At 39.0% G+C, this 17,323-nt stretch overlaps 1 protein-coding gene across 1 annotated transcript; it reads left to right on the forward strand.

The window, feature by feature from the left end:
• Nucleotides 1–9,210: 9,210 nt before the first annotated feature.
• Nucleotides 9,211–17,015, forward strand: tfam (transcription factor A, mitochondrial). Its single transcript, XM_047376053.1, has 7 exons — nt 9,211–9,478; nt 11,308–11,450; nt 13,193–13,263; nt 13,443–13,592; nt 14,533–14,628; nt 16,431–16,487; nt 16,576–17,015. Exons 1-7 carry the CDS (start codon nt 9,396–9,398, stop codon nt 16,858–16,860), a joined length of 885 nt encoding a protein of 294 aa, XP_047232009.1. The 5' UTR covers nt 9,211–9,395; the 3' UTR covers nt 16,861–17,015.
• The last annotated feature ends 308 nt before the right edge of the window (nt 17,016–17,323 follow it).

The raw sequence follows: 17,323 nt of genomic DNA on the forward strand, positions 1-17,323 counted from the left end.
TCCTGAGTGGCTTCAAGCTGCTTAAGGTAACCCAAAAGGGTCATACACTGTGGAATGCTTACTACAAGAATTTCCATCACACTCCTTTCTTCTGATTACAAGATAATCACAACTAAAGGAAAATTCTTCAAAACCAACACCCCTCTCAGCTAACAGATCATCCAAAGCCATTCTAGTTTGCAAACTCATCGTTCTAATAGCTTAGGCTGATTGAAGTATAAGTTGTGACTGTAGGTAGTAAGTGAGCTAGATAAAATACTCCAGACCAAGTAGCAGGCAGATACAGACATGATCTATTTCCACACATCCAACCCATGTTAGGACACGAAAACCCATCTCTACTAGGAAAAGTAACAAGAACCCTGGTTAAGTTACCTGCCATGCCATACAACTAACCTCCATTCGGTAAGGCTGTAAGATTAAGAGTTAATACAAAGGGATCTGGAGCCAAAGATTCTGAAATAGTATAAGGATCAGTTCTGATAGGACATGACTCAAATTTATGTCTGTTGATTAAAGCACATAAAACAGATATAATAGCTTTGCAACCTACTGTCTTCCCAAGGAAATAAGGTGTACTTTCCTCCTGTGTAATACAAATATCTGGATCTTTAATCGGATTTCTATTACCCCGAATTCTATAGAGTTCCCGTAGACGCACATCTTAAATTAGTCTCACTAGAAAATCTACTAACATTTCTGCTTTCCCTTACACTATAATTCCTCACAGTTTTGATGCATCAGTTGCCACCAAACATTATCAGTATGATCATAGTAGTCCGGAAAGTGAGGAATCTCTCTTCGAATCAGCTGATGAGTATTATTAGTCATATTAACCACACATTGTCTTTGCTGTACCTTTCCCAAAATGAACACAAGAATTATAAAAAATACTTGCAATACCAATCATTAGCATCAGAACAAACCATCTTCCATATAGCTGCATCGTGACCTTGAAGTGGAATGTCCTTTCTCCTGGTACTGAAAGCAAACAGTATTTTTTTCAAAGAAAACAAATTATAAACACAACTTAAAAAACAAAACAAAAAAAATCCTGCTGTCTCTCCGGAGTGGCTTCAAGCTGCCCTGTTACCAGTCTGGTACAGGTGGGCGGTCGTAGGAAGCTCCTCTAGAAATATATTTAGAAACAGGAACTCTAACCTGCTGGAAGTTAGGCTTCCATAGTCCAACTAAACAACAGTGGAAATGAACACATTTCAAATTTGTACCATAATGATAGACATCAAGCAATAAACATGAACGTTAGATAAAAACATCCGAGATTTCCTCCTCAGAGTCAGTCTCGCTGTCAAAGTGGGAGAAAAGGATTTGGCTGACCCTTGCTGTCCAGGCAAAGGAGCCCCTAGTAGCCACCAAATGTTAAGAAATTAAGGAGAATAAGCATCATGGCGCATGTTTGACTGTCTCTCTGTTGCAGACGTCGCCAGTCCATCATCCAGAGAAAGGCTATGTGCAATGTGTAGAGGTCTTCCCTGTATGTTTCCTATGTGTCTCTCACTGTGGTGTGTGTGTGCAGTGAGGCAAATGACCTTATGATTTCTAACCTTCAGGCAAGGCGATGGCTTTAAGTAGATTCTGAAATAACGTTGCACTGCCCAAGGGATTATTGTGCCCTTGTAAGAACAGTGTTCTTCAACCACCTCTTCAATCACTCGCCAGTGATCAGCTTACAGTTCTTTGTCTTGTGGTGGTCCGCTGTCCTCACACCTTTCAAGCCGTGGATGATCCAGTTGGAAGATGACTTGTGTCCTGGAAGCCCGATGACGCTGGAGGAGCTGGAGCTTTCCTGCAGCTTTCTTGGGTGTCTACTAGGATCTGATATGGGCCATTCCAGCACCTGGACTTCCTGTGTTTTCTCCTAAATTCTCTGACCAGAATCCAGTCGCAAGGAATAAAGGACTGGAGGGTGGAAGTGGCTGTTTCTGGTAATGCAGCCTTCACCGTCTGTGAAACTTGAGAAAACACAGTGGACAAGTTTTGACAGTAAAACAACATCCTATCTTCACACAAAGATGTGGAAGAAAATGATCTTGGCAATATCCCCATGCCCAAATTAGGAGACCTGCCACACAGCACTTCAAAAGGACTGAGATTTGCCTGTGTCCTTTGTCTCAATCTCATATAAGTGAGAACAGAACCTTCACAACGCTTGGCTAATTTTCAATTCAAAGTCCCATTCTCAAACCTAAGTGCTTAACTACATGAACTTAATCAAAACACCCAACAAAATCAAAAGAATTGATCTTCAGACTTCACCTGATATACTAGCAGTGACCATCAGCTAAATATTCTGAATATCAAAAGTGTGACATGATGTTTGAGGAAGGTCTGATTACAGGTCAATATTTCCATAGTTTCAGAATACCCAAAGAAAATTTCAAAAATTGTCTAATCTGTAGAGATGTAAAATTTCACAAAAGAATCAACACCATAATTTCAGAGAGGTTTTCAGAATGTGGTCTTAGAGGGCTATGCACCATTTATATAAACAAAGTACAACGTTTCTCTCGCATTGTCACTAAGTCCTCACTGGAGGTATGAGCTACTCTTTTTCCCATGAGTGCTAAAACGTTTGGGAACCCCATGTTACTTTATTCTTTATTCTGACATTCCCCTCTTCTGGCGCAGGGTCCAACCCATGCGACAATCCAGCAAAAGGTTTAAACAAAAATGTTCTAGTAACCAAGATCACATCACATAGAACCAAAGAAATTAATTCTGACATAACTATGTGTCTCTATGAATTTAACGAAAGCAACATAAATAAAATCCAGATGTTTTTAACTGCAATTCAGTTCCATTAACAACAAAACACAAACTTTAATTATTCAGTTCATCAATGTCTCACTTAGAAATTAGTCACATATCATCCTAATTTGTCTTGTATGAAGATGAGTATTAGATTAATGGACATCTAATGTAATTCAGATGCATAAATCCTACAAATTCAAATCTAATAAATAATACCCACCAAGTATAAAGTCATGACTCAGATTCTTTATCAAAAATATATTCCTTACTTTTGGCATATCTTGAACTGTCAGTTAGCTTAATGGCACCAGTGAAAACTTTCATTCTAATAAATCACCAATGATTCTACATGCAAAACTAATTCTTCAAACAAGTTTAAACTATTTCATTAACCTTTTAATAGTAAAACACATAAATCTAAAAGTCATCCTACATCCAAAAAAACATGTTATTAATGCAACAATCACTACAAGCATTTTGATTATATTGTCTCTTAAACAGTGTTAAAACTCAGGAAGGGAGGTGCTGAGCGTTTCCATGACAGCAAAGGCGTGAACCAACCTGGTAGGTGGGCGGAGTCAGGCAGAACTAACCTATGATGGACAGCCTATGGGCGGACCCACAGTTTCTTCATTCAAACCCATCTTAGTGAACCTTAAACTACAAAACTGTTAACATGCACCTACCTCAGAAACAAGCTGCTTCTTAACTCTCCTGAAAACTCAAAGTTTTAATCAATCTGGGATTTAGAAACATTATTCTAAACATGGATTATTGTTTCATGCAACATATATAACAAACATTCATTCCAACAAAACAAACACAAACATCAAAGACAAACAAATGGCCAAATTTGAAGCTTCAAGAATTAAAAGAAATTTTTAACAATCTCTTTTCAGAATATGTTTTCTCAGCCATATCTTTTAATGCTGTAAGTGATCAATTTTGTTATGACAATCTTCAGGATCCTTTTTTTAAAAATGAGTGCACATAGTCCAAAAAATCTCAAAGTATTTAGAAGCACAGCAACAGTTTTCTCTTAAATGAATCCAAATTTACTGATGCTGAAACCTTTAGCTAATTCTTTGTACTGTAACTCTGTAATAATAACTACAATCCTGAGAGTTATTGTTATAATTCTTTTTTTGTTTGGCTCAATTTGATCACAGGTGTATTGCAGAATTTCAGGTTAAATGCAAAGAAGTATTTTAATTCAATTCAATTCAAATTCAAAGATACTTTATTGATCCCCGAGGGGAAATTAGAAAAGCCGGCGTTGACATTTTTATGGTATACCCAAACTAAACAAAACTGCAGTGTTTGACTTAATCAGAAATTAAGATAAGAAGCTTGTCTCCAAACAGGACTTTTTCCCACATAATGTTTCAAAAAAGAACAAACATCATTTTCTTTAATTTGGGCTATTTAAATTTTGAGAGTTGGGGAAAAACATTGGAAAAATGACTAGAACCCCTCTTTAATAATCCAAATGCTGATAAATGTTCCAATATTTTATCTCTTAGCAATCTGAAATCACCTTGTGTACCTTTCTACTCATATGTATTCTTTTAATCTTTAAACCCTAAGAAATCAAACAAGGAGACTGGAGTTTGAGCCGACCATCCTCTTACTGTTAAGAGGGCCTTTATTTCTTTTCTTTTCATAAAATGAAGGATTTTACTTGTCTTTATTCCATTATAAAAATCCTAACCTTGGTTCCAAAACAAAACTCTTCAACCCCAATCTGTGTTCCCCAGAGTAGAAATTTTGAGTATTATTGCATTTCAAAGCCACCAAATGACTGGAATCATTGGCTTAGATCTATTTTAATAGGTAATCGGTCTACCTTTAATTAAATATTATAATTTTATGGACCCAAAATCTATGGCTCACGGGCTTCAGGAGTCCAGGAACCACAAGTTGAGTACTACTGCATTGAACAATGGTGTTAACTTTCTGCAGAGATTGAAGGATTGGCTAAATATATTATTTCTGCTTGTACAATAATCCGATTTAAAATATTCATATTTGCTTCTAACCCAGTTCATAAGAAGCTTCAGACAAACATTATGCTAAAAAAACCAAGAACAAAAACCAGATCTGTTTTAAAATAAAGAAAAAGCATGCTTAAAAAACTTGGTATTGTGGTGGAAAATAACTCCACGGTTCTGAAGGCCTTTTCATGCAGAGTCTTTTAGGAAACATGAGATTAGTTTAATTTTTGTGTGGTATTCAATCAGATTCTTTCTAAATAACCCAATTTTTTATTCTCATTTTAAAGGTTTGTTTTACCAAGGGAAATGTGTTTAACAAAACCAATTACTCTCAAAAGTTTTAAAAGTTTTTAGCTGGTGATATCTCAGCAAACAACAAGTGTTTTAATATTTCTGTGCAGCACAGAACTGATCAGGTGTCCTTTCCTTCCCCAAAGGAAGAAAAAAGAAACTGCAGAACCAAGGCTTTCATAGTTTTTGTCAGGATCTGATATAAGGTACAGTGTAAATCAACACGCTGCATGAATCAGAAGAGGGAAGAAAAAAACCTAATATAACCTCTTCCCAGCAGCTGCTATGAAAAACAATGAATTTGTACCTTCCACTAGCGTCAGTTAGCACTTGCAGACAAAAACTGCACCAAACTGTAAATACTGTGTCAGAAACTGTATGAAGACCATCTGCAGTAGAACTAAGCCTGTTTTAATGAGGTCTCTACCCATTAGATTTATGGAATAAAAAATCTGACAACAGAAAATAATACCTGAAGGAGAAACCCATCAGGTTTTACGCATGCGCTGGGTTTTAAAAAATGTTCCTTCATGAGATCTGTCCTGAGAATAACATAGAAACACATTGTTACTGCTGAGTTTTGGAGATGTTGTAACTTCCTCTGCTTTTAATAACTTTTAATAACTAGAATAATTGACCCTGAATATTCCACAACGAAAGAGAACTTGTTTCTCTGAAAGAATTAACTGGAAAGTATCAAATGAGTTAAGTTATCACCCTTTTAAAGATACTTTTCTAACCCTAAAATAATATTTTAACCCGCTATATCTGTCAACGTCAAGCAAGCGTCACATGAGCAGCGGTTAATAAGCGTTCTTCATTGCAGAAAATAGGAAAAGATTTATGCAAATGTGTGTGTGTTTGTACGTTACCCCCATCAGTTTCTAAATCGCTCCAGAGTCACACTGTCACACACACAGTCCTCTATCAGTCCAAAAACAACCAGGCCCTTCCCAAGTCTGTTGGTGGGACATTCAATCCTTCTTTGTCCACTTTAACTTCTCCAGGAGGGAGAAAGAAGAAACTTTGCTCTGGTTTCTCTTCTGCCCGCATAAGATGCTTTCAATATAAATCCAGTGTATCACTCTTCTGGCTCTTGCAAACAGCATGGATCGTTGTCCATCTCAGTGGGTCCAGACTTCTTCTGAGTTTCATTCTGGTGGAAACTCACACTGTGATTTTCAACAAGCAGGCAGACAGGAAGGCAGATCTCTCTCTTTCAGGCTGTGCTGGAGAAGTGTCTCTGGTGGAGTAGCCATAGAGAAGGGCAGGTTTCTAAAATCCAGACTCAAAAACGCAGATGTTGAACTCAAATCCCATATATGTGTGTATTTGTGTGTGAGAGAGGCAGAAGAAAAAGTTTAGTATAGGTTCAGATTTTGCACAAATAAATATTATCAGTCAGTCAGTCAGTTGTCCACCTGCCTGTCACTTCCTTCCACAACATGAACTATACTTCTTTCTAAAACAACTTTCTTTTCGCATTTCTAATGTCCCTTTTCACTTTTACCTTCTTTTCCGACTGATCGCAATATTTAAGACAAACGAAACTTCCTTCAGGAACGTTTTAACCTTTTTTTTTTTTTACTTATGTACACTTAAACTTCCACACTGTAAAAAACCAATGTTATCTTCCAAATTAAAGCACATTTAACACAATCATCCCCACTTTTTCCTTTCATTATTTTATAAATCAGAGTATGAAGAAGGAGACACCCCCGATGCCTCAAGGTTCCGGTGTTACGTCGATTCGCGTTTCCCCATCAGATACGGTTTCCCCAGCGTCTCGCCGCTCACGCGGCAAAAAAGGCGCGTGCTTGTTGCAGGCTCGGAACCGTCGCGCTGTGCTCGCACCACAGGGGAACTACGGTAACCCTGAAAGCTCAAATGTCGTGTTTCGGAGAAGTCGATCTACATTTGTTTAGCTAGTGTGTTGTTATTAGATAAACTAATATATCATCATTTTATAGATAGATAGATAGATAGATAGATAGATAGATAGATAGATAGATAGATAGATAGATAGATAGATAGATAGATAGATAGATAGATAGATAGATAGATAGATAGATAGATAGATAGATAGATAGATAGATAGATAGATAGATAGATAGATAGATAGATAGATAGATAGATAGATAGATAGATAGATAGATAGATAGATAGATAGATAGATAGATAGATAGATAGATAGATAGATAGATAGATAGATGTAAATATAACGACACATATTTATATACACACACACAGACGTATATATATATATATAGAGAGAGAGAGAGAGAAAGAGAGAGAGAGAGAGAGACTATAAATATCTATACTGTTGTGATCCTATATGGTCCTATAAATGTATTATAAACCCCGTCAGATTCCCCATGCATAAAACAGGGGAAACGGTATCTTACGGTCCTATAAACTACATCAGATACCGTTCCCCCTGTTTATTACAGGGAGAACGGTATCTGATGGAGATTAGAGGGCCATTAGATAGCGTTCCCCCTTTTTAACACAGGGGGGACGGTATCTGACAGGGTGTGGAGATCCATCAGGATGCGTTTCCCCTTTTTAACACAGGGGGAACGGTATCTGATGGAGATTAGAGGGCCATCAGATAGCGTTTCCCCTGTTTAACACAGGGGGGACGGTATCTGACAGGGTGTGGAGATCCATCAGGATGCGTTTCCCCTGTTTAACACAGGGGAAACTGTATCTGATGGGGAAACGCGAATCGGCGTAACACCCCGGAACTGCCAATTCTGCCTGCCACTGCCACGAATTGAGCTCGGCCCTGCGGGAATTTTGGTATCTCGCTGTTTGCAGACGATTGGCTGTAATTCACACACGCATGATCCGATTCGCTCCAAACTGAATATGAACGACCAGAAGAAACGGACCATTCTCAAAAGGATTAGGCTTCTGCTGCATCAAAGCATGTAGGTGTGGCCAAGCACCTCGCATTCTCTCTTAAGGCTGTGGAATATGGGCAAAACATTCTTTGAGTCAGCCTTGGGGATCACTTTACAAAAGGCCAACCACAGATTGGTCCTCTCTGCGCATGTGTTTGTGTGGTCGCAGGCTGTGCTTAGTCTGATATGGGTGAAAACTACCAAGATCAGAATCCAAAGAAAGTCCCTCTCTTCAGGATGGCAGGAATGGAAAACAGAGAGAAATGACATAAACACGCACAATGTTTCCCCAAATAATTGTGTGGGAGGAACTGATCAGGAAGCGCAACAGATGATAAATGTCTTGTTGAAGTCTGGAGCTTTAACAGCTGATGTGTCTCTTTTTCAGCTACAAAAAGGTATTTCCTTCAGCGGCCTCTTTTTACACAGGAACAGGGAAAAATACTATGTAGTCTTTTACCAACACATTGTAGCACATTCAAACATGAAATTGTCAGAATCAAATCAGTAAATAAAAAGGCATAATAATTGAACTGTGTTTTTATAGCTTCAGCTGGTCCTAAAAGTAGTGATTCCACATTTTAAATCTGTCATCTCGGAGGAGGGAACTAGCTGTCTCTTAATGATCTTACTCTGTCTGTGGAGAAACCAAGGTAAGTTTGTGGCAAATCATAATAAACTGTTGTCTTCAGTTTATTATGATTTGTCTGTTCATGAAATGAAAGGGAAAAAACCTACTCATCCGGGTCTTTCTCTATGTATGCAATACATTACTGACACCCATCCATCCATTGTCAGCACTCGCTTATACTGTACTTGCAGGGTTGCAGGGAATAATTTGTATATTTAAACATTTTTGATTTATCTAATATGTTTATTGCATTATTACATATATAATTATATATTGTGGGACATTTGGCCTTCGATAGTCCACATGCTAATATCTACATTGCTTATTTTCACTTATATTTTTTTATGTAATACTTCATTATTTCTGTTCTCTCTGTTAATGAATTTCAGACACCTGAATCTGCAAAACATTTATCGCCATATTTGTGTGTTTTCAATAATTATAAAAGTCGTTTAAAAAGTTCCGTTATGGTCTGGCGGCTTAATGCGCCCAATGCCTGCTGAATAAAGGCACCAACTCGTTACAAGGACCAGCGGGTGGATTTAAAATGTTGTTGCTGCCTCCTCCGCCACTCCAGTAGATGGTGCTAGACGAGGTGGAAGAAGAAGAAGAAAACCTGAGTGTTACCCACAGTGCACTGGGTCACTGAGAGAGCGCGCGTTGAAAGTACTGCTGTGGTTGAAAACAGCTCGGAGGACGAAAGGAGACTAATGCATGAGGGTAGAAACATTACGGTTTCTTTGAACTGCCCAGTCGCTTCACAGTTCTGTTCAGCATCCTGTTGGGACTTGGACCACTGACATGGCTCCATATAAACTGCTGACGGCCACCGTTAGCCTAATGGCTAGGCCATTCACATCCTTTTTCGCAAACACGCCTGCAAGGTAGCTAACGGTATCTTATCATTAGATAGAAGATGATGATTATTCTGAATCAAGCTTGATGCTGGAGTCCAAAAAAATGCTTCAATAATAATGTTAGCTGAGGTACCGCAGGAGACGGAGACCTCCAGCTTTTAACCGCATTTACAGCAGCTAGAAGCTGGGCTGCGCTTATTAGTCTTCATAAATGTGGATGCGCCTCATCATTGACAGAATCTGCTTTGACACGTTTATAATAAAGTGATAAATCTCTTAATTAGGCTGGTGATAAAATGCGTCATCTGTGTCTTAGAAATGAAGGCATTGGCTTACAAGGTCAGAAGGTTAGACCCATCATGGACATGGATGTCATTTTGTTTTAAAGGCTCTTTCAGATTTCTTTTAATTACTATTTTACCTTGGTGGAATGATTATACAACTAACAAACTCTCAGATTTGTATAAACGGGGCACACAGTTCTGACTTACTGCTGTGTTTTTCTAATGTACACAGATTCAAAACTAAGCATACAGGCTAAAACACGCATCTGAAAACAAACAAAAAAAAAAGACAGAACCTTTCCTCCTACTTTCTAACATTGAGACCGAGCTTTCCTGGCTTAGGTCGGTCAAAAATTATTTCACTTTGCTAAATGCCAATATATAACTTTTTTTTAATTGAATCTTATATTGTTTTTCAAGGTTAATATATCTTTAAATACTTGGAAAACCCCAGATGATGATGTCATGGTGTTGTAAGCTGCTGATAGGTTAACTTTGAACATCCACAGGTGTTTTCTTTTCTGTTAAGTTTAAAGTGATCCACACTTGACATATCCCTCCAGAGCTGATAACCGTACCTGGCATCCATGTATATATATATATATATATATATATATATATATATCATATCTAAGTGAGAGCGTTGTGCAACACATATAAGAACACAGTGCGCTGAATAGTTAAACAGACTTTAATGAAGACTTAAGAAATTTTAGTAATCGAGGTTGTCAAATGATTTGAGGAATCGTATCATATTGTCTGTGAACACTGTTCCAACTGTGAGGTACGGAGGTGGCAGCATCATGTTGTGGGGGTGTTTTGCTTCAGGACGGACTTTACAGAATTAGATGACATCACGAGGAAAGAACGTGGAAATATTGAGCCAACATTTCAAGACATCAGCCAGGAAGTTTAACCTTGGCAACAAATGGGTCTTCCAAGTAGACAGTGACCCTCAGCATGATGTTGTCTCCACCATGCTTGACAGTTCGCACAGGTATTTCTTTCATTTTTAGCAAACAGCTCAGTCTTTGTCTCATCCATCCATTGAACGTTTCTCTAGAAGTTACTTGGTTTGTCCTTGTGGGCTGCTGCTGATTTCAGTCGAGCTTGATTGTATTGATCTCAGATCAAGGCATTCTGTCTTGGTTGGCACACTATTAATGCAGAGTGATGTAGACGTGACACCGGAGTAACATCTCAATTCACTGATGTAGGAATCTGCAGTTATAAGAACTGGCTCCAAAAGACTTTCCCCGCTTGAGTAAATTCAGAGTTTTCCTTCATAAGTCTGCACAATATGTGGTGTCAAAGAAATCATTTTTAATGTGTACAAAGACTAACTATCAGTGGTCATCATTAACAAGAATATATCATATCTAAGCCTCATTATGCACAGGTATGACCTTGTATTTGACTAAAAAAAACAAATACTGGTGCACTTGAATGCTTTAAGATGGTACCAGTTTATTAAATAACCCATGGAAAGGCCAGATTACTTCATGCCGATGTTTATTAAAGCTGCTTTAACAGCTCGTTGTGTTCATTGTTCATGTTTGTTGCTGTCTTTAGATGCACCAGCATTGTCTGCAGTGCAAATATCAACCCAGTGAAGTATTTGACCTCGCAGATCAGTGGCCCACCAAAGAGACCTCTAAATGGATATATGAGATACGTTCTTCAGCAGAAACCAGTCGTGACCAGTCAAGATCCAGGTAACAAGCAGCTCTTCCCTTTAAAGAGAAAAATCTTCACATGACACATTTTCTATATTGTTGGAATGCTTCCAGTGTTTTTCTTTACACCACACTATCACTGTTAGCTTTATTTCAATTCAATTCAAAAATACTTTATTAATCCCAAAGGGAAATTAAATGTTGTTATAGCTCATGTTATGAAGGTTTCCTCAAAGAGTCGTTGTAGATGCTGATGGCTGTGGGCAAGAAGGATCTCCTGTAGCGTCCGTCTTACAGCAGATCTGAAGAAGCCTCTGACTGAAGACACTCTGTTGTTGTAGGACAGTCTCATGAAGAGGATGTTCAGGGTTCTCCATAATGTTCTTCATTTTATAAAGAATCCTTCTTTCCACAATGATCTCCAGAGGTTCCAGAGGAGTCCCCAGAACAGAGGCAGCCTTCTTTATCAGCTTGTTGAGCTTTTTTAAGTCCCTGGTTCTGATGCTGCTTCCCCACCAGATGATGGTAGAAGAGATCAGACTCTCCACAACAGACTTATAGAAGATATGCAGCATCTTGCTGCAAACACCAAATAACCTAAGCTTCCTCAAGAAGTAGTCTGCTCTGTCCATTCTTGTAGATGGCTTCACAGTTGCATCTCCACTCTAGTCTGTTGTCCAGGTGAACACCGAGGTATTTATACTCCTCCACCACCTCCACCTCTTCTCCCATGATAGAAATAGTTTTAGACTTATTCCTGTTTCTCTTAAAATCTACAATCATCTCCTTTGTTTTAGTCACGTTCAAGATGAGATGATTGTTTCCACACCATGCCACAAAGCGGCCCACCAGCTCCCTGTACTCAGCTACCTGGTTAAACACACAACCCTTCAGTCTCACAAACTGTGGTCTGTTTGTCAGGTAGTCTTTGATCCAGGAGATTGTTGAGGCCTCCATCTGAGTCTTCTGGAGTTTCTGACAAAGCAAATCAGGTTGAATTGTGTTAAATGTTCTGGAGAAATTGAAGAACATGATCCTCACAGTGCTACTGGCTTTGTCCAGATGACAGTGGGTTTGTTGAAGCAGGTGTATGATGGCATCTTCAACTCCAACTCCAAGCGACAAGCAAACTGAAGGAGGTCCTGATGGTTTACTGTTTGCTTACTCAGGTGGGCCAACAGGAGTCTGTTTGGACCTAGAAACAGCTTATCTGCATTACAAATGCTGGTAAAGATGATAAAACTAAATATGGTCTCTTACAACCCCATTCTAACTGGTGGAGGGAGAGTATCTGCTGAATAAAATCTAAGCTTCACCCATTTGTCTTGGAAATAAATTGGGACTGTCAGATGCTTAGTAAATAAACCAACAGTAGTGTTTTACCTGGTAACCCAACAGCAGTAGCCTGTCAGCTAATCACCTCTGAAGCTGGGGACCTAATTAGTGTTTGCTGAGAGGATTTCATGTTAATTCTCGGTTATCACATCTCTGACCTATGAAAGACGTCATTTATCTGAATTGTATGTGTGATTTTTGAGGATATTGTTCTTCATCTGTTGCAGGACATCAGCATGATTTATTAAAATAAATACTGTTGCTACAATAAAGCTTTCCACATTTTCCTCCTGTTGGGTTTAATGTTAAGTCATTTGTTCAGATTAAAACTGAACTGACTGAGATTAACAAAGTTTCCCACCAAGACTGTTGACCATGTTGGAGTTTATGCGACTGATTTGGTGGCGATTTCTACAAAAACTAAACTTATATTGGTTGCCTTTCAGAGATCAAGTTGGTGGATGTAGTCAGAAAGATCGCCCAGCAGTGGAGAATGATGAGCCCAGAGCAGAAACAGGTATAACTAAACTATATTTAGATTGTTGGGGACCTTGTGAACAACTGTTGTCGCTGAACGTGTTTTCACTTTCTGACTAATTTCCATGTTCCAGGCTGCTGCCATCATGCATGCATGATCTTAAATTCCTGAAAAGCAGCCAAAGCTCCGTTTTAAGTCTGCTGTTGTCTCTTATCTAGCCTTTTCAAGAGGCCTCTAACCAGGCCATGAAGCAGTTCAAGGTGGACCTTCAGAAATATCAGGCCCAGTTGACACCGGCACAGCTTCAGCAGCAAGTTATGGAAAAAAGGCAGAAGAGTGCTAAAAGAAAGGCCATTCGGAAAAAGAGGGTAAGAAGAAGCTGCTTTTTAGAACAGATAGAAATATGTTTGGACTGCAGGGTTTCTGGAAAAAGACTGGAAAAGTCTGAAATCTAACTTCAGACTTTTCCAGGACATTTTGGTAAATGGTGGGGGGAGCGCAGCGGGCTCCTGGCACAGTTCCATCTTTCATCACAGGGTTCAAGTAAAGTCTTCAGTCATTAAATTTTTTGACTCAAATCTGATTCAATTCTAAGTCACATGACTTGAGTCCACACCAGTGGCTCTAACTCCATACATGGTATAAAATCCAAGTTGAAGGAATCTCCGTTTATCAGAGATTTTCCCAACATGCTGCATTCAGGTACAGCTGGGACAAAAGACTGTCACAATATCAAAACAACTTCAAAGGGATTTAAACATGTTTTATTCTCACATATGGAGACGGGCTCATTTAAACATTTCTAAACATGAACACTGACTGTTTTCAGATGGTTCTGTTGTTGTATAATCTATCCAGGCACTAGCTATGTCTGCATATACTATTTTATTCATTGATAAACTCATTGATAAAAATCTCCACTAAGTTCCAAACTTTCCACTTTAAGTTGTTGAACAAAATAAAGCCAAATAAATTTTAGAGAAGGTTCTTTGTTTCCTGCTAACAACAAAAATTGTTTTTATTGATTTTTCTTGATTGAAGTGGACTGGAAACATACAGAACCATGATGTTACCTCTAATTAAAAGAGATCATTTTTTTTATAACTCTGTAAGACATAATGTTAGATGTTTACAGCTGCTTTGGTTTATTAAACATTTCTATGATCACAAACACTGTCAATAGTAAAATGCAGCTGTGTGTGGAACAGCGCTGTAGTTAAGTTGTGGCACAGTGTTACTTTGGTATTGTTGTATACAATTGTTCAATAATAATTATAGACCCCACGTACGTATGCGTGTGTTTTTCAGGAATTGACCGTCCTTGGAAAACCTAAAAGGCCTCGATCTCCTTTCAACATCTTCATGTCGGAACACTTTCAGGAGGCCAGAGGAGCCACGACCCAGGTCTGGCTTTAACTGTGACCTGTCAAGATCTTCTGACTGAAATATACTTTCTCTGGCCACTTCATTAGGTACACTTTTTCACCTCCGTGTTAAAACGTAGTAAATTAACCAGTCACATGGCACCACATCAGTGCATTCAGCCACCCAGGTGTGGTAACGATAACTTACTAAAGGTCAAACTGAGCATCATCATCAGAATGAGGAACACTGGAGGTTTAAGTTATCTAAAGCGGGGTTGATCTGAGTCTTTTAGATTCACAGAGAATGGTCCAAAAAGACAAAATACACAGTGAACAGAAGCTGTTGGAGAAGAAGCCTTCTGGTATCAGAGGAGAATTGGCAAACTGGTTCTACACTGGTCACCACCAAGGTTCCTCCATGTGAAACCTCTAAGCATGCAGCCATGTCAATATGGACCAGAATCTGTGAGGAATGTTTCTGACAACTTTGTGGATCTATGCCATGAAGAATTAAGGCAGTTATGGAGCCAAGGAGGGATCCAACCTGATACTGGGAAGGTGTACCTAATAAAGTGGCTGGCGATTGTATGTTAATAGTACAGTCTGTTAGAGTTTTTCAAACAGGTCTAATCTGTTTGTTGTACCTCACTGCTCCATAAAAACATTTTCATAAGAAGCACAATAATAAATAAATGTTGCAGCTTGTGTTCAACAGAAACAGATGATCAAGTTTCCTGTTGCTTAAACGAAACCATGCTCTGCAGGTTCTGGTGGTCTCTTCTAGTGATGATTTGGACAGTTTCAAACTGCTTATCATACACCATATTGCCAAAAGTACTTACTCCCCTTCCAAATAATTGAGCTCAGGTGTTCCAATCACTTCCATGACCTCAGGTGTATAAAATCAAGCTCTAGTCAGGAAGACAGCTTCTACAAACATCTGTGGAAGAATGGGTCTCAGGAGCTTAGTGTGGTACTATGGTAGAATGCCACCTGTGCAAGAAGTCCAGTTCCCTCACTCCTAAATATCCCACAGCTATCAGTGATATTATAAGAAAGTGAAGCGATTGGGAACACCAGCAACTCAGCCACATAAACTGATGGAGGGGGGGTGGGCAGTAGATGGTGAGGCACATAGTGCGCAGAGTCAATCGCTACAGACCTCTACTCACTATTCTTGAGCTAATCTGAAGGTCACATGGAGGTATGCAACTATTGACTTTGCAGAAGGTTGGTGACCTCTGGGCACTCAGCATCCCCTGACCCACTCTGTGACTTTCTGTGGTCTACCAATTACTGGAGGAGTTGCTGTTATTCCCAATCACTTCCTGTGTTATAACACTACTAACAGCTGACTGTGGAATATTTAGTAGTTAGGAACATAACCACTGGACTTATTGAACATACTACCATGGTACCACACTGAGCTCCTGAGACCGACCCATTCTTTCACAGATGTTTGTAGAAGCAGCCTGCTTGAGTGGGAGGTGGATTTATTACACCTGAGGTCCTGGAAGTGACTGAAACACCTGAACTAAATGATTTGGACGGGTGACCTGATAGTCGCCAATCAATGCCCTTTACAAACAGGACATCTTATAACGCAAAAAAGAGCAAAGTGTACCGGAGTAAAATTCCTTGTTTGTTGTATGTACGAACTTGGCAATAAAGCTGATTCTGATTCTGACCAGCTCCATCATTGAAGAGAATAGTTCTTACCATTACTCAGCAGAAGGAGACTACTGCTCAGTGTGCTCTTGCTACCAAGACAATGAACCCCACCTTGGCTACTGTGCCGTTAAAGCCAGGATTACTGAAACCATGTTATTGCTACTGTTTCAGGCCAAAATGAAGTCTCTTTTGGATGATTGGAGGAATCTGTTCAGTCATCAGAAACAGGTTTGGTTCTTACATTATGGACCTCTTTATTTTTTTGTTGACCTGTCAGTGTTCGCTTAGATGTTCTGATGTCTCTTTTACATCTCAGGTCTTCATCCAGCTGGCTGAGGATGACAAAATTCGTTACAAGAATGAGATAAAGTCATGGGAGGACCACATGGTGGATATTGGACGAGAAGATCTGATCCGGGAGCAGACCCAGCCAACAAAGAAAAAGCCCTCTGCTGCAAAGAAAGAAACAAAGAAGACCACCGCTAAATCCGTTAAGAAGCCCACTCCTGCACGAAAGTCCAAAGCCTCCAGCAAGACAAAACGGAGTATTTCAACAAAAACTGTGAAAAAAGGATCTTCTAAAAAAGTCTCATGTGATTAGAGGCGAGTCCAAACAGCTGAAAGTAGATGTCCTGATCCACCGTTTAGTTCTGCTTGGTTCTTTTCACAGAATCAGGCAGCAAAACTGACTCCTATACTCTCATGTTCTAGTTTTTGTTGAGGGACAACAAATAAACCTTAACTTTCATAAGTCTATTTTTACATAATGTGAGTTCCTTCTTTCTGTTTCTGCATTTAAACACAGTCTCAAGTATGATTTTTATCTGTTGCTACATGAAGATCAATTTGTTCTTTGAAATGTGTTTCTAAGACTGGAGGTTTTTAGAGACAGTCGTCTCTTTTTAGTCTGCAATGATAGTGTCCATCCAAAAACAAGTCCTGAATACTTCTTTATCGCTGGAAACTGACTCCAGATGAGATTCTGCATTTTGTTACAAAGAAGGATCTAAACTAACTATGAGTTTCTTTTGTCCCTGTCCTTTGAGGAAAATCTTCAAACTTTG

Source organism: Girardinichthys multiradiatus, chromosome 10, assembly GCF_021462225.1.
Source record: "Girardinichthys multiradiatus isolate DD_20200921_A chromosome 10, DD_fGirMul_XY1, whole genome shotgun sequence".
NCBI classification, from domain to species: Eukaryota; Metazoa; Chordata; class Actinopteri; order Cyprinodontiformes; family Goodeidae; genus Girardinichthys; species Girardinichthys multiradiatus.